The sequence below is a fragment of the Galeopterus variegatus genome, unplaced genomic scaffold (assembly GCF_000696425.1).
Source record: "Galeopterus variegatus unplaced genomic scaffold, G_variegatus-3.0.2 Scaffold1625, whole genome shotgun sequence".
Taxonomy (NCBI): domain Eukaryota; kingdom Metazoa; phylum Chordata; class Mammalia; order Dermoptera; family Cynocephalidae; genus Galeopterus; species Galeopterus variegatus.
Window position 1 is genome coordinate 232859 of NW_007727736.1, and position 18719 is coordinate 251577.

At 42.5% G+C, this 18719-nt stretch overlaps 1 protein-coding gene across 5 annotated transcripts in view; it reads right to left on the reverse strand.

Annotated features, from left to right (window-relative positions):
* Nucleotides 1-15560: 15560 nt before the first annotated feature.
* Nucleotides 15561-18719, reverse strand: part of DCX (doublecortin) — a 117140-nt gene continuing 113981 nt past the window's right edge. For all 5 annotated transcript variants that reach the window (XM_008578062.1, XM_008578060.1, XM_008578059.1 and 2 more), the window contains exon 7: nucleotides 15561-18091. In XM_008578062.1, the coding sequence (XP_008576284.1) occupies nucleotides 18035-18091 (57 nt within the window). In that variant the 3' untranslated portion in view covers nucleotides 15561-18034. The remainder of the gene's footprint in view (nucleotides 18092-18719) is intronic.

Consider the following 18719-nt stretch of genomic DNA (forward strand, 5'->3'; position numbering starts at 1 on the left):
TCTGTGTCAGAGACTTGCCCTGTCACAGTACCAGACACCTAGGTGGGTGCTTGGCAAATATTTGTGGGGTTTTTGTTGTTGTTTTGGGGACGACTTCTCTCATCACTCCCTTTACATAGGAAAAATAAATTCAAGCTAGTGAAATATTTGTAAAATAGAGCAGGGAGGCTTCCTGATGAACAGATTCTGTTCTATCTATGGTTCATGGGCTTTGGAGCTTCTCAAGCTGGTAGTCACTCTGTCAGTGCCCCACTACTTTGGGCGGGCAGTTCTCAATCTGGGAGTCTCTAAAGGCAGTAACCGGTGCCTTTAAGTTATTTTTCAATATTAAAAAAAGTCTAATAGAAATTGTCCATTCAGCCAAGACAAAGCCACAGAGAGCTAAGTATAATATCATGTTTCTTTGCTTTTGACTGAAATTATATTAGCTTGGTGTGGTTATATCATGAAGATCAGAGGCTTTGACTGAGTAAAAAAAAATTGGGAAAATAAATTATTCCATAATAAATGTAGCTTTGCTAGATAAAAACCTTTCCAAATGTGGGGCCTACAGGGGAAAAAATAATAAAAGGGATCCTTGGTGGTGAAAAGGTTGGAAATCACTGGCCTCCACGTCTGGATGCCAAAGTTTGGCTGCAGATTCAAAGCCTATGACCACAGAATCCTGGGATTATTGGCATCTGACACCCCTGATGTGGTTCCTGTTGGAAAAGCAAACATGCTCCCTGCCCAGCTTTCTAAAGTGTTATACATTAACTGGCTTACAAAGCGCCATTCACGGGTGGACAGGTTTTTTTTGGATCGCGGTTTACTGTGTTTTTGTACCTGCAGTGAAAGAACGTTTCAGAGGAAGCACAGGCTTGCCTGAAATCTACAAAGCTATGCTATTGCCGACAAGCACAGAGCTCCTTATAACTTACAGAGCTGGAACAAGCTGTCCACACCTTTCTCCTTTCCATCGACAGCCTTCATCCAGTACCTCTGAGAAGGCACATTCCATGAACACATGCAAAATAGACTAAGAATATCCACTGGATTTAAGTAATGGAGGAGAGATTCTGTAGGCTGGGGAGTAAGGGAGAACGTTTGAAGGAGCCTGGTCAGAGAATTGCTCCCACTCTTGCCATTGCTTGAAAATAATTTCTGGAGGAGATTTAGGAAGAGAGCTCAAAAAACCTTCAGGGAGTGGGGAGCTGAGGCTTCTGGAGAGAGAAGGGACTCCCAAGAACATTGTTCCTAGCCCACATTTAAAATTTTTTCTTTAAATTTAATTGTGATAAAATACACATAATGTAAAATTTACTATCTTAACCATTTGCAACTGTACAATTCAGTAGTGTTAAGTATATTTACATCATTGTGAAACAGATCTCCAGAGCTCTTTCGTCATGCAAAACTGAAACTATATCCATTAAACGACAACCCCACATTTCCCTCCCTTTGACCCCTGGTAATCATCATTTTACTTTCTGGTTCTATGAATTTGATTATTTTAGATACCTCATATATGTGGAATCATACAGTATCTGTCTTTTGTGAATGGCTTATTTCACTTAGTATAATGTCCTCAAAGTTCATCCATGTTGTAGCATGTGACAGGATTTCCTTCCTTTTAAGGCTGCATAATATTCCATGTATGGATATACCACACTTTGTTTATCCATTCATCTGTTGATGGACACTTGAGCTGCTTCCACCTTTTGGCTATTGTGAATAGTGCTGCTATGAACATGGTTCTGCAAATATTTCTTTAAGATCCTGCTTTTCATTCTTTTGGGTATATACCTAAAAGTGGGATTGCTGAATCATATGGTAATTTTATTTTTATATTATTGAGAAACCATCATATTGTTTTCCATAGTGGATGCAGCATTTTACATTCCCACCAGCAGTGCACAAGGGTTCCAATTTCTCTACATACTCATCAACACTTGTTATTTTCTGTTTTTTTTATAATTGCCTTTCTAATGGGTGTGAGGTGATATTTCACTGTGGTTTTGACTTTCATTTCCCTAACAATTAGTGCTGTTCAGCATCATTTAATATGCTGTTGGCCATTTGTATATCTTCTTTGGAGAAATGTCTATTCACGTTATTTGCCGTTTTTTAATTGGGTTATTTGTTTATTTGCTGTTGGGTTATAGTTTTATATATATATATATATATATATATATTCTGGATATTAATCCCATATCAGATATATGGTTTGTAAATATTTTCTCCCATTCCATAGGTTGCCTGTTCAGTCTGTTGACTGTGTCCTCTGATGCTCCAGCCCACATTTTAAAAATGTTTTAATTGACAAATAAAAATTCTGTACATTTGCAGAGTACAATATGAGGTTTTGAAATACATACACATTGTGGAATGGCTAAATCAAGCTAATTAACATATGAATTAACCCTTATGTTTATCATTTTTTTGTGTGGTGAGAACACCAGCCCACATTTTTAAAGACAAGGAAAATGTGCTAAAATGGAGAAAGAAAACAGCAGGAATGATGCCCACAAGCTGGGGGCCAGATTAGATGATTACTCCAAGTCCTTTTGAAATCCATGTTCTTGAGTTCCAGCCCTATTGGTGAGGCTCCTTCCTCAACAGGCCCTCTCAAGCTTTTGGGGGCACTTGCTTTGTCTTTCCCTATTAGATCCAGGCTGCTTCTAGAGAGAACGGCCCCCGTTCTAAGTACCATCTGCCTTTAACACCCACAAGTTTCTTGCTGCTTTCTCCATGCCTGTGCAAATCTGCCTTTTCAGACTGCAGAACCTTCGGATGGCAACCGCAAATCCGCTTATAACCTCTTTGCCATCCCAGATAGAGAAGAGGCTAAACTCTGCTTCTACATGGCAGCCATAGTGGCAGGAATTAGTGTAGAGGCCATCTGACATATAAAAGTCTTACAGAGAGGCAAGTTGATCTAATGGAAAAACCATCACACTGTCATTTCCTGGCTGTGTGACTGTTGCAGGTCATCTCACCTCTCTGAGCCCCAATTTCCTATCTGTAAACATGTGGGTGCCCCACGCCCCTGCTAGGGGTGGGTGAGGCTCGTTTGGGGTAAGGCGTGCGGGCGCCAGCACGGTGCCTGGCGCGCTGCAGAAGAGCTCGGGGGTCGGTAGTTCCTCCCACTGGGTCTGCACTTTTGGGCCAGAACAAAGCAGCCCCAGCCATGGCCCATTCCCTCGGAGGCAGCACAGCACGGAGGGGCGGGAGCAGGAGAAGTTCCTCATGGGCCCCTCGCCTCTGATAGTCCAGGTTCTGTGAGAGCCTGCCACCGCCTGGCAGGAGGCCCCCAGATGGCCCTCCCTCGGTGACCGTCAGTTCTTCCTGGCCCGAAGTTTTTCCTATCCTCTGACTCACTTCCCTCCAGCCAGAACTTCAATCTTTTCTTCCTCACCCTCCCACAGATTTAATCCTTCACCAAGCCCTGTTGACTCCACCTCGTGAAAGTCTCTCCAATTTGTCACTTCCTTTCCATCTATAGTGCCACTTGTCCAAGCTGTTATCAATTCTCACCTGGATCATGACATCAACCCCAATGCCTCCTCGTCTCCTGCTCTTGCGTCCCTCTGGTGCAGTCTCCACACGGCAGCAGCAGAAGTGATCTATCTACAACTTTTCTCTGCTCATCTCACTTTCCTGCTTAAAACTCTTTCGTGACTCCCTGGGTGCTCTTCAGGGCGAAATTCAAACTCCTTGATGTAGCTTACAGGCCCCACGTGGTCTGGCTCCGGCCGCCTCTCTGGCGTCACTGCCGCCACCTCTCCTCCATCACGCTCACACTTCAGCCCTAGCGGGCTTCTTTCAGCTGCTCCAACAAACTGTGCTTTTTCTCACATATTCTTTTCCCCTTACCTGGAACTTTCTTCCTCCCTCCAGCTGACTTTTACTGACCTTTAAATCTCAGCTAAGATGTCCCCGCCTCTGGGAAGGCTCTGATAACCCCCCTAAGTTTGAATTAGTTGTCCCATGTTATTCCTCCGCATTCTGTGCTTCCTTGGGGACAGAGTGCAGTATAATCACCGTCTGCCTGAGCTACACTCCGAGCTCTGTGAGGTGAGGAGCCGCATCTATTTGCCCCCTAGAGCCTACTACAGTGCCTGGCACATAGCATGTTCTGTGTCTGTCGAATCCCAGTTTACCTTTCCAGCATAGCCGTCACCCGCTCACTCCCCTGCACACCGCACCCCAGGCTCCTTTACCTCCCTGGAGGCCTTTCTGATATCCAGACACATTGGACATGGATCTTACCTCTTTGCTTTGTTCATGCTGTTCTTTGTGGCTGGAGTGCCCTTGCCCTCCCCTCCTCCCTTCCCATCTTCACCTAACAAACTCCAACTTGTTTAAGCCTCAGCTCAAGTTTCACCTCCTCAGTGAAGCCTGTGCTTGAAGGGGGCCATTAAAATAAAGATTTATTCTAGGCAGGGTAATTCTTCGCTCATTCTTCATCATGAATGCTTTACTGCACTAACTTCAATATCTAGCAGTCTTCATGACCCCACCCCGGCAGTTAGACTGCCCCTCCTCCGGGCTCTCTCAGCACTGTGCAGCGCCTACTGCACGGCACTTCCTCAATGCTTTGGGGGATAGTTTTTTGTTTGTTTAGTTTAGGTTAGGTTTTTAAATTTATTTTTGGTCCTGGATGATGTAACACATTGCATGACCTTAACCGCTTAACCGCCACCCCCCACCCCCCCCACCTCCTTGTAAAGAAACCTTGGCTCATTTCTTCAATTAAAATGAAACATAAATTCTGTCCCCTCCCCCACCCTTTGTCTTTTCCCTGCCAGTGCGCCCACTCATTACTGAGACAAGCCAGGGCTGCTTCCCTTTCAGGAAGCATCATTTTTCCAATTAGCCTTTGATTGGAAACAGTACCATTGCAGCTGGGCTGCTTTTAGTACCTGCTGGTGATGGGCAGCCTGGTCATATGGAAAGAGCACTGGCTCAGGAGTCAGGATCCACACTGCTAGCCCATCTCTGCCTCTAACCAAGTGTCAGCGCAGGTAACTTCCTTTCCTTCCCTGAACCTCAATTTCCTCCTCTTCTGAACAATGAGGGGCTTGAACCTAGTATTTTGCTACTTAAAGTGTGGTCACCAAACCAGAAGCATGCAGCATCAGTGGGTAGCTTGTTAGAAACACATAATCTGGGCCCCACACCAAATTTCCTAAATTAGATTCTGCATTTTAACCAGATCCCAAGTGATTCTATCCATAACAGAGTCTGGGAAGCACTGTAAACTTCCAGATGAAAGAATCACTGAGGCTCTTGTTAAACATACAGCTTCCCAGGCTGCTATCCTGGAGACTCTGATGAAGTGGTACTGGGATGGGGTACTGGAACTTGTGTTTGTAACAAGTACACCATGTGGCTCACATCCCTGAAGAAGCTTGGGAAACATTGGACAAGTGGTTTATAAAGGGCCTTCCATCTTTGACATTCTGAGATTCTATATGCACTGGTTCATTACTAGGAATAGTAAATAGTGGTACCTAATTCAGAACTCCAGGACTCACCCCTCTCTCATTTGGGGGAAGTGTTTTCAGAATCATCCCGAGCCGTGCAGCCAGGGAAAAGGAAGAGGGATTACAACAACTTAAGCCAAGTCTTCTTGATTGGAGAAAATCAGCAGTGTCCGGGGCTCAAAGAGAAATTACCTGCTTACTCAAGGCTGTCTCCTCAAAATCAGGCTTGATATAATCAGACGATCTGAAAGACCCTCTTAGTGTATTGGAAAGGGGGGATTAGAAATGAAGGGTGCAGTACCTCTTCACCACTGGCAAGGGGATTTAGGAGAGGGGGCCAGACAAGTTGACAAGGAAATCTGGGGAAACCGCTCCACAAAAGAAATCTTTTTTTCAAACTCGATGTGGATGTGCGGACTGACAAGGGATGCTTTCCGATTTGTAAGTGTATTTATATAAATTCTTTTTTAGAAAGGTATAAAAAGTAAATCACATTTAGTTATATGTTTAACAAACCACCTTTATTTGGAAAAGGAAAAAAAAATTACATAAGATCAGGACTGCCCTGGAAAGTTCAAGACAGAAGGTTGCCAGTTTTTCTCCATGTTTGGGTTTGTTTTTCTTATAAATATGCCTTAAGTTCCGTTGCTGGTAGGTTTTGGCTACATGTGAGATTTAGACAGGTGGAGAGAGTATGGAAGGGCATTCAGAGGGTGTTTTTCTAGGCAGGGAAAGAAGGGTGGACTGTCAGTGAGACTGAAATGTGAGTGAGCATTGCATAGCCAGGGCCGAAGTTAGGGAGGAGGTGTACACAAGGCTACCGAGCTGGCCGAGGCAGAGGAGCAGGTCTGGGACAGGGGAAGCTTGGGTTGAATTGCTCATGTCAGGGCTTTCTGTCTTTCCCATTTCCTCGCTACATACAATTTGTCCACCAAATCTTGACACTTCTATATTGACAGCTCCTTGCCCCACTACTCTCCACCATCACTGCTGTAGCCTTAATTCAGGATCTTCTCATGTCCCCATTTGGACTCCTGCAACAGCTGTGAAGACCCATTCCAGCAGTCTTTACCTATGCAAGTTTTTCCTCAAGCTTGAAAAGGCTGTCTTTCTCTCAGAAAACTAAATACATAGAGATCTTACTAAAATTAACAGTCTCAAGAGTCTTTGTTATTCTTGGGAAAGATGCAAACTCAAACACAAATGGCCCACGAGATCATATATGCTACTAAGTTCTCACTAAGTCCTGGAAAAAAAACAAGTGGAATTCACAAGAGTAGGGCCTTCTCAAACTAGAGAGGGCCTTGGAATCCTCTTGGCAGGCTTGTTAACAGGAATCGCTGGGCCCCACCCCACAGTTTCTGATCCAGAAAAGTTGTTCCTCTGTGTCTGTGGGTTCTGCATTGTGGATTCAACCAACTGTGATTGAAAATATGAGGGGGTCTTCAAAAAATTCATGGAAAGATTCATACTATCTTTTAATTCCGTTCTTCCAAGAACTTTTTAAAGTACCCTCATATTCAAAAAAATTTACATCTGTACTGAACATGCACACTGTTTTTCTTGTCATTATTCCCTAAACAATGAAATATCACAACTATTTGCATAGCATTTGCATTGCATTAGGTACTATATGTGATTTAGAGATGATTTAAGGTATACTAGAGCATGTGCGTAGGTTATGTGCAAATACTACTATGCCATTTTATATAAGGAACTTAGGTGTCCACGGATTTTGGCATCCACAGGGGGTCCTGGATCCAATCCCCCACAGATACCGAGGGACAACTGTATAAGTGGGGTGGAGCCTGAGTATGTCCATTTCTGACAAGTTCAGAAATGATCCACCGATCACACTGTAGGAACAGGTGAGGACAAAGGAAAAGAGGCCCAGGGAAGAAGGGAAAGAGGCTGGTGAGAGAGGGAAAAGGAGAGGGGGAAAGAATTGAGTACTCTTAGGAAGAACTTCCTTACAATGCAACCCATACTGGTTTCTCCATTTCTCGATTCTTTTAGTCTAAACCAGTGGTTGCTAAACTTCCAGACTTCACAGATCATCAGAATTAAAAAAGGAGAGAAAAAAATAGATTTGATTTGAGCCTTTCCTAGGATTAGTCACTTTTAATTAGGACGTTCAAAAACAAATACATATCTATCTTCTACCATGACCAAAATTTCATAAAGGAAAGGAAATTTTTAATAACACAAAGGTAAAAAGGATATGATCACAAAACTAAAGATAGTCCTTTAAATGGAGTACACTTATTTCTGTGAGAAAAACATACCACATTGTCCTTAGTTTTCTCTTTCTACCACAGTCTGGTGAAAATTTTATTACAGACCACCATTGGTTGCTGTACCAGCATTTGGGAACCACTGATCTAAACCACCCAAACTATAATTCCCAGACTATTGCACTTGTGTTTTCCTCCCAGAAGCCTGTGTACTGGGTCTGTAACCTTGCCACTTCAGGTAATTTTCAGTTCTCAGAGAGACTCTTGCTTTTTCTACTATTTCCCATGCTATTCCCTCTGTTTAGAATGTTCCCTGCCCACCTGGAAAACTTTTAACCTGTTCTTAAATGCTGCCAGTTCCATGAAGTTTTCCTGGCCTTCATCCTGGCACGTTAATTATCCCATCATTGGGGTTCCCACAGTACTTGCTCCTTTGCACTGGACTCATTTGTTTACAGGTCTGCCTTCACCAGGCTGGAACTTCTGGAGGCCTTGGTCCAAGGTCTAGCAATTGGCAGTGTACCTAGAATGTAGTTAGTGCTACATTGATGTCTTAATGAAAACTATGACGGGGAGTTGGACTTGATCTAATGGGCAATAGACAACTATCTTGGTCAGAGAAATGAGACAGTCAAAATGATTTTATTGTGGTAAAAACACATAACATTACGTTTATCTTAATCATTTTAAAGTGTACATAGTTTAGTAGTGTCAATCATATTCACATTGTTGTTCAACAGATCTAGAACTTTTTCATCCTGCAATACTGAAACTCTTTAAGCATTAAACACTAATTCCCCCTTTCCCCTCCCACAAGCCCTTGGTAACCACATTTCTGCTTTCTGTTTCTATGCTTTTAACTACTTTAGATACTCCAGATAAGAGGCATCGTACATTATTTGTCCTTTTGTGACCAAAACAATCTTTTAGAAAGATTTTACTTGCAGTGGAGCCCAGGATAGACCAGAGTGGACGAAAGTGCCATCCTGAGGAATCAGGGACAAGAACGACCTGATGCTAGTGGGAATGAAGACTGTCAGCCAGAGGCCTAGCCAGTCTGATTGTTGTATCGAGTCCCATCTCTATCAACTTTCTTTGTCTTCACCTGAGTGACAGTCATCGGGCTAGTTGATAAAGTATTACATAGAGGAAGAATTATTAGAGGAAGAATTCCTAATCATCTCAGTCCTTGGGAGCACCTACGGATGTTGGCATCTTTGATTCTCCAAACACAGGTCAGGTGGGAGCTGCAGGGTTGGCCCTCACATAACTGTGAGTTTGGTCAAACTGTTTCCCAAGATCTCAGCCTCTTTTTCTGTGCCATTTCCTCCTTCCCTCTCCCTCAACTTCTTCTCACTCCCAGTGCCTTGCATTCTCAATTCCATTAAAACCTGATCTGAGAAAAATATTTAATTAGGCATTTATGCCTGAGGGTGAATAAGATATTTATGTGTTCGCTCTCCCAGAGAGTATCTGCACCATCAAACTATTGAGAAAGAACAGCCACACTGTGAAAAGAATTGCAGGCAGCAGGTAGAGGTATTTCTGAGGAATATAGGCCCATACATTGATTGGGCCTCCGAAAACACAGTACTAGAAGTGACCACCTACTGTGATGACACAGACTGACCTTGGCCGTACTATCTTATACATAAAAAGAGATCATCTGATTCCTGCTCAAGTCTGGAGGGAGATCCAAGATCTTATATGTTGTAAATGTGCTGTGCTGTTAATGATGGTGTTTCCATCATACATTGATCCTCAGCTTCCTCATCTATAAAATTAAGGGTTTGGAAAAAATAATGTCTAAGCTTCCTGCCAGCTCGGACATTTTGTGGTTATATGATCATTGGTTCAATGGTTAAAAAAAGAGAATGTTAGCCAGGAATAATGAAATCAAATTTTATTTTTGGAAAATGACATTACACACATCTTGCAAATGTACACAGAAATGAGAATGCAATGAAGAACAGAGCTTGAGAGCAAAATGATTGCAAAAGCAGCTCTTTGGCTGCCCAGTACTGAACGCTGTGAATCTGCAGCGCTCCCAGTTCACAACACCTTACACACATGGGGAACTTCTCTAGACGACCTTGAAGTCCTCTGACCAAAGAAAGCCCTCATCAAATTGTGGAGGGGGGAAGAAGGATGTTAACAGGCACTGGAGATAAAAAAGGGTCTGCTCCAGCTGGTTTACATGGGCCTCACCAAACCTACCAGTCCAAGTGGAAAGTGCAAACCAAAAAGGAGAATGCCTTCTTGAAATACTGCTTTTGGATTACAGCCTAAGTGTGGGCTAGGCATTGCCTGGGAAACCAACAGCAATGCATATAAACCCATGTCCTTGTCTTTTCCAGTTGGAATTATTCTAAAGGGTGGTTAAAATTCCTAAATATCTGCTGTGTTTCCCTGTTTTTTTTTTTTTCAAATAATTATTGATCATTGGTCAAGCAGAACCTTCTGAGGTCTGCAGATACCTCAAAACTGCTGCAGGGATAAGGGACATCATTGCCTACTGTCTTTGGATTATGTGTGATTCTGAGAACTACTAAATTCTGTAATGTAATTAAATGGCCAAAGACATTCCCAATTTGCCACCAATTTTTATGCAAAGGGGAGTTGAGCCTTTGACCACAATGCCATTCCACGAGAAAGGGTCAATAACTGCTGAGAAACTATTAAGAAATGCCTTTTTCCTCCTTTTTGGTTTGTTTGTTCTTTGCTGACTTTACTTGGCAAGAATTGTTGGCCCTGAAATCAATTATTTACAATTGTAAGACACCTGGGAGCAGAGAGAGGGAAAGGGCGAGGGAGGTGGGAAGAGGGACCACAAGGAAGAATATGTTATTTTCAGAGGTTAAAATGAGTTATTTAAGAAATGTGATGTACAATACCATGCATTTACTCTCCAAAGCTAGTCACTAGCAAGCTAACACTTCTAACACTACAACCACCAATTACAGCTGTTTTGCTACAGTTACTCAATTCTAACTACAGCTATAGGGAAGAAAGGGTGGGCTGTTTCCATTTTAAACTTTCTCCCTTTGAAAATGGCCATAAAAGCATTTTCTGTACAAGTTTAATGGCACAAAAAGGTGACCAAAAACATTTTATAGAACTTACCACACATGAGAAATGCAAAATTCAATCAAAACATGCATTAGCTGTGTACAAGTTATAAGGGATCATTGGCTTCAAGCTGCAATATATTACAAGACCATACATTGGAAATATTTTGGCATAACCTCTCACTTGCTCAACCCCCTTTAAAAGAACTTATAAAGAAAAGTCATTGGAAATTTCGGCGTTCCATATGGTATTGCCAATCAGAGACATTCCCAAGGGCTGTGCACTCTGTTGAATAAATCAGCACCTACAAGCTGGCCTTTTAGGTATGCTAATTACTCTTATATGGACTGCCTGTGCAAGATCATGAACAGTTGGTGTCAAAAGTGAATGTTTAGGTGAATCTAGTAATAGAAGGAAAAATACATTTCAATTAAGTGAATTTTCTTTTTATAATATGGATTTGTTAAATACCATTTTTATTTAGATCAACTCCAATTGTCTACCAGTTTAGCTAAAACAGCTCAAAAGTTAGCAAGCCTCAAACAAGGTTATTACAGAGAGCTTAATATGTAATGGTAAAACTTAAAACAAATTACTCCTCCCCACCCCCACCCAGCCAAACCAAATGACAGGAGAAATTACCTGTGGTCTCTCATTATATTATATTGCAGCTTTTAAAACTATGAGCAAATTAAACAAAACCAATCAGTAGTATTTAGCTGATATGAATACATGGGTGGATTTTTCTGTTCAGCTGATTATCTCTCTGAGCATGCTTCACCGCTCCACAAAATGGCAGACTAAAAAGGAACCACAAAGTATTCTGTACAGTGCTTGGAAGGCAAAGACCTAAAGATACAAGAGCTGTAAGGAAACTGCATGTGAGGATCTGCTGAAGGAAATTAAGACTGAAAATAGAGAAGAAAGGGCCAGGATCAGGTTGATTCCCACCAACATAATTCTGACTGAACTGCGGTTGGACCAAGGCTGGTTGAGTCTGGAAATAATTTCTCATCAGTCCCAGGGCAAAATTATAGGCTAAGAGAGGCATATGCCTAACACCTAGACAGAAAGGAAGGAAAAAGCAGATGGATGTTGGTACTGTGGAAAAAGAGAGTGATAACACAGAGTACAAACTGAGAACAAATAGTTCCTTAACTAGAGAGAGAAAGAAAAGGCAAAGAGATACACAGGGGAGCTAAGTGCAAAAAGCCATTGAGTCCCTCAGGTTATTAACCCAGAAATGAGATTGAATTTTTTGTTTATTTGTTTGTTTGTTTTTTGCAGCTGGCCGGTGCAGGGATGGAACCCTGGACCTTAGTGTTATCAGCCCCATGCTCTAACCAACTGAGGTAATCAGCCAGCCCTCTTGAAATGAGAAATTAATTTCAATGCCTTGCCTTAGTTAACAAGGTGTTTGTTCTCACTCCTGTTGTGCCATCTGACCTCTCCCAACTAAAATGCCCTTCTAACCAGAATCAGGAGATCATGGAAATTCTATACTTCCCTAGCTCCAGACATCCAAAGTAAGAAAAAATCACCTCTGATTCCATAAGATGTTGAAGTCAACAAACTAAGGGATGAAACCTTAGTCTTGTCAAATGATAACCAATGTCACACTAGCTAGACCAAAGTGGGAGGTCTGCATGAATCTTTAACAAGGAAAGAAGCAGGAAGCAACCCCAAGAGGCTGGGTATAAAGACCACATTACACCTTTGGGAATGGAAGCAAGCTCTGGGGACCAGGATAGGGGAGACAGAGAGGGAAGGCACCTTTTCCTGAAGGGACAGGAGAGGCAACATTCTTCTGCTAGGCATGCTTAAAGACTGATGGGGAAGGAGCTTTCCAGTCTCTGAAGAGAAAAAGTGAAAGGGGCTAGGAGAACTGCTAACAGTCATAACACACAGTAGGTAGCCCACTGGAGTCAGTGCTCTGCAGGTTTAGAAATGCATCTTCCTCCCTGCACACGTGGCTTGGCCGCTGTGTATCAAGAATCTCCAGCCTTTTACCTTCTAGGGAAGTGAGGTCTGCTAGACAGAGGAGGAATAAAATTAGGAACTCACTTTTAAGAAATGACCTGTGTTATCTTGATCCAGGCTTTAGGGCTGACTAAAGGCGATTCACTGAGTGTTAACAGCACCAGACTGGATCTGGGGCACCAACAGCCAGAGAACCTGATGGAGATGCCTCTACAGCCAAAAGATAGGCATGAAGAACCAATGCATTATCCTTGCTCCAGGTGATCGCACCTGCAAGAAGAGGAAAACCTGCATGGGCTCAGGGAACACTTGGTGGGGCTACATATGGGGTCCTCTTCTTAGGGCACAGGCAGAAGTGTGACAGCTTCTAACTTCCGTACTGGGAGCGAGACCCAGGAAGCCTAGCATTTGCAACACTCCATCGCTACGAAAGAGGTCCCAGATCGTTCCTGACATCTTATCAATGTCTGGGCCAGCACTCAGCTTTTGCCCTCTCTGGATTCCAGGTCCCAAAATATAAGACTCCAGCCCCCCCCCCCTTGCCCCATGCGAGCTCCAGAGCACTGATGGTTTACTTAAGAAACTAGCCTGAGCCTAAAAGCCAAATCTCTTAATGCAGTGAGGGCAATACATGACTGAGACCTAGCCATGGGTCCAAGTGGCCCCATATGGACAAGGACAGGTTCTGATTGCTTTTTTCTTTCTTCCTTCCTTCCTTCCTTCCTTCCTTCCTTCCTTCCTTCCTTCCTTCCTTCCTTCCTTCCTTCCTTCCTTCCTTCCTTCCTTCCTTCCTTCCTTCCTTCTTTCTTTCTTTCTTTCTTTCTTTTTTTTAAGAAATATCCAATGTTATTTATTTCTATAGCAAGCTGGACCAGAATGAAGGAAGTCATTCAAACCACACTGTCCCAGTGCTTCTGCCTGGGGAAGTCTTTTGGCACAGATGTTTCCGAGGTGGGCTGATATTTGGGAACACTCCTATCACTGTGCTGGAGCTCATTTTGGGGACAGGGGTATGTTTGTTCCCCCATCCCAGGCAAATGTGTGTTTTATTTTTTTAAAAAAGAAAAGCCATTTAGAATCAAATTTGAGGGGGGTTGGGGGTATCTGTACCCAGAGTGTTGAAGGGACTAGAGATGCAGACACAATTTTTGTCTGAGGCAAGCCCTGCATTGCTGGTCTAAGACTTGGGTGATTCTAAGTAGGATCTAAGGGCTCAGACCCCGTTCTTGCCTTCTTCAGATAGCTACACATCCACTTTAAGGTTCCTTGGTTACTTCTGATTGGAGAAGAGAAGCAGGAAGGAGAGAGAAGTACCCGAGGAGTGGGTAGGCCCAGAAGGAGATCTAATGAATACCCCTTGATTCCCAGGAAGAGCCTTGCTGTGAGGAAAACAGCGAGTTCAGACCTTGTCGCCCTGATTTCTGCCATGACAGGCCATAGGAGCAGTGTACACAGGAAGATGGATACGGTGTATAGAGCACACGGCTTGCTATTTTGGTGTAAACATAAGGAGCCAATGTTTAACATAAGCCAGGGTACATTTTAGTCACAAAGCCCCTTGCTTATATCTGGAAGCTGTCCCCATCTGGGCAGGATGGCTACGGGGACACTGGATGAGAGCAACCACAGTAAGACCAGGTTATTTTCTCTAGCTGGTCTCACTCCCATACTTTAAAAGAAATCATTGCCAGTGAACTAGTTTAAAAAATGCTGAAAAGCCATCTCAGAAAGTCCGGATGAACAAAGCTATTGTTCTGCTCTTCCTTCCTTTCCCTGCTCTGGAAACAAGAACTATTTCCTCAGCCTGGGAAGACCAACCAGTATATGACATGAGGTGAGATGACAGGGAAAACCAGCCTTCCTGCATTCTTTGGACTATGCAGGAGCTCAGAAGGCTCCTCAAGGTGGGGCAGTGATCCACTGACTCCGATGGACAAGGCCAGGGACCCCATTGTTCTTATTGGTCCTCAATGCCTCGTTCTCTTCAGGGACATCTGCAGCCCATGTGAATGGGAACCATGTGAATGCAGGGAGAAAGGGCCGTATTAGGTTGCTGGGTGGATTTCTCGCTGAGATCAGGGCAGCAGCATATGGCTCCAAGATGCAACATGACCCTGGGAAAGAATTCTCAGGAGCCTAGTGGAAGGCAATATTGTTTAGTGGGAAAAAGCCTTGGAATAAGAGCCAGGAGATGCGGGTTCTAATCCCAGCCCTGCCCCTAGCCAGCTGTGTGACCTTGGGGAAATTACTTTGCCTCTGCGTCTCCGATTCCTGGCCTGAAAAATGAGGAATTTGGAGGAGATGAGGTGATCTGAAGGTTCCTTCCAGCTAGAAAACTCTATGATTCAATCTAGGCTAATTAATACTAAAGTTTGTAAGGACACAAAGCAGTCATGCTAATGGCTATCCTTTCCAAAACAGTGAGGAGAAAAGGAACTTTTCTCTCAATTTACCCCTAGTTAACACTACTTATGAAGTTAGTTGTTCAGCCCAGCCCCCATATATACATTTTTCCCTTCTTTGTCCCTATTTCTATTTCTGTAGGGAAGGAAAATCAGGAGGTAGGAACAAGCAACAGATGGACTCGTGTGTGTGTGTGTGTGTGTGTGTGTGTGTGTGTGTGTGTGTGTGTGTGTGTGTAAGATGGAGGGAGAAGTATAGGAAGTGGTGGCAAATGCTTGCTGGCTTGATGTTTGCTGACTGTGTGCAAGTTAACACAATGAGACTTGAGTGGTAAAACTGGATTAGGTAAAATTGGGAATGAATGACGGGGGGGAGGAGCTCAGTTACATAGTTGTTTTTTTTTTTGGCCTTGAAAACGGACCAATTTCAAATGCTCATTGGAGACTGGAATTTTGAACTGTAACAAGCCCCCTTGATGTGGCAGTACAGAAACATTTCTTTATAGTTGATTTTTTAAAAGGGTGAAAAATGTACTATTGTTATAGGAGATAGTTGGTTCAAAGACCACTCTACAGAAAATATGTCCATTTAGTATTTTCTAGTGGTACATATGCCACAGTCAAAGAAATGCTCAGAGAGCTAGTGTGGGGCCTGGCCATGAGGAAATCTGGATTCTTCCCGTGCTTCTGCTCTTTACCAGCAGCTCATTGAGCAGCCTGGGCCTCTGTTTCCTCATCTTAAAATGAAGATATTAGACTAAATGGATCTAGAGAGACCACAGGTGGAGTCCTTGAGGGTCTGGCCTGAAGTTTAAAAACAGGCTCCCCACTACTCCCTATCCCCATCCTCTTTATCCCAAGTACCAATTTTTCCCAACTAACTACAAACTGTTCTGGGAGGCACTAAGAAAACCCTGAGCTTTTAGAAAGAAATAGAGGCTAAGTGAAATGGGCTTCTTTATGATTTCAAATGGGTCTACAAATAAGGGAGGGGAGCAAAAAGAGATCCTCAGAATTTGGGGTTCTTCAATGACCAATTTAACCAGAAGCCAGTACTGCCATCATCTCACTTCTCCTGAAGGAAAAATGCTTCTGGTTGCTAAGCACATTTGCAACTTGTCTAAGGGCATCTGAACTATCCCCACCGCTGGGATCCCCCCTACACAGCGCACATCAGCAATGCCACCAATCCATGTTGAGGTGTCCTAATTATGAAGCAGATGCGCACACACACACACACGTGTGCACAGCAAGCTCATTCCATTTAGAGTGGAGGAACGAGTGCAAGTCATTCAGTAGCCAAACAGCAGCTTGGCTTCGAATGCTGCACCTTTCAAAATATCTGAACAATTACAAAGAAATAACGAAATATTCATATCTGCTAAAAGCAAACACAGAATTGGCATGCATGGCTTTAACTTAAGTTTAGTTATCTTTGCCATTATGGGCTATGATTACAGACAAAAAGAAGTATTATGAACCTGTACCTCAAAGACTGAGAACTATTTCAAATGATCAGTCCTCAGTAAAGTAAAATCCTTTCTAATGTCAAAGACTAGTGAAAGATTTCTGTGTCTTCAGTATGAAATCTTAGAATCATAGATAAAAAAGAGTTGCTTAAAATATGCCATAACATTTCATTTAAAATATAATTAGAATGTCTGGTCCACATTGAAATTATTAATGTAAGCAAAACTGTTAAAAAGTTATCAAAAGACTGATTCTATTGAATTGGCCTCTGCTATTCATTTTGTTTTCTCCTGGAAGTTTCTGTTTGGCAGTGACAGCATGATTTCTAAACTACATTATTCTTCTGCATTTTTTTGGTAAATTTTCTGCATGTGTTTTTTAGACAAAAGAAAAATCACCAGTTTATAAAAAAGGAGCCTGAAGAGTTTGCTCCTGAACTACAGACATGAGTTTTTATAAAAAGGATATTGGTTTCTTGCTATAAAAAGCGACTGAAAGGTGTCAGACCTGAAAACAAATTTTCACAGTGTTTTCAGTGTTGGCTGTTTACAAGGCATTCAATAGAATAGAGATAGATGGATACCATGCAGTTTGTGTAATAACTCAGTATGTTAGACAGCCTCCTACAGGAATCAAGTATGTATATGATGTCCCTTACCCCAAACTCTTATCAATTGCTTATTGATTCCAAATTGCCCCAGTGGAGAAGTTAATAAGGAATTCACTGTGCTTTATAAAGTCTACTGAAATGTCTGCAGTATTTCCCAATTCTGCCTAGTCTCTTTTAACTAGCTCTGCACCTGGGTCCTAAGCATCTGGTGTCACAGTTACAAATTGCTGGTGTTTCTTCCCCTTGACAGCCAGAATTGGTGCTGAACAATAAACTGGGGGCTTAATCAGGAGTGAGGAGCAGGGAGGGGGAGCTGCCTAGCTGTCCTCCTGGGATCCTCCGACATTCTTGAGATCAGGAGACAATGGGCACTTGTGTTGGTCACTCTTGGATACACCAACAAATTTTTTCCCACGCAAACATTTTAAGTGCTGTGTGTGTTGACAGTCCTCTACAGAAGGAAGACTGTAGTGTATGAATGAAGTGATATGGGGAAAAATAACGCAGGTGCCCAAGCATTCAATAGAAAGATCATGGACTAGCACATTTTGCATCCCTGAAAGTTACCCCAAAGGATGGTTATCGATCTATCTCTCATAATTGGTAACTGTGGATCAGTGGCCCAGAAGAGAAATCACAGGAAAATAAACCCAACTTATTACAGTGTGTCTCTAAAAATAACGACAAGAACAACAAAAAACTTGAAAGCACCAATAGCCTTGTTGGACACTTGAGCAGAAGTACCCTACTGTAATGGTAGGCTTGGATTTGTACTCTGGACTCTGAGTGCTCTTTTCTCCTTCACATGGAATCTCCAAGTGAGTCTGAGTCATCCAAGGACAGAGGCAGGTACAGGTCCTGTAAGAAGAGAAGACACAAAGTTAACTTTCCTTTTCTTGACATCTTGAGCTCCAGAATGACTGTTTTAGTTTTTTAATTAATACTTCCTCTAATTTTTATTTTGAAATAATTTTAGATTTATAGGAAGTTGAAAAAATGTTCGGGGAGGTTCTCTTGTACCAATGCACCCTTCCCTCAATTTCCCCTAACGGTAACATCCTGGAGTTTTGCATATACTCATTTGTGTGTGTGTGTGTGTGTGTGCGTGTGTGTGTAGTACCACGCAATTTTATCACCTTTGTATATTTGTATGACTACCACCATAGTCAAGATACAGAACTGGACACCCACCACAGGGCTCCCTTGTGTAACTCCTTTATATCTACTTCTACCCTTCCCCCCATTCCTAAGCCCTGGTAACTAATAACCTGTTTCCTGTCTCGATAATTTTGGCATTTCAAGAATGTTATATAAATGAAATCATACAGTATGTAACCTTTTGGGATTTGCCTTCTTCATTCAGTATAACTTAACCAAGTTGTTGGATGTATCAATAATCTGCTCCTTTATATTGCTGAGTAGTATTCCATGCTGTGGATGAACCACAGTTTTTGTTTTTTGGTTTTTTTAGGTATTTATTTCTTTT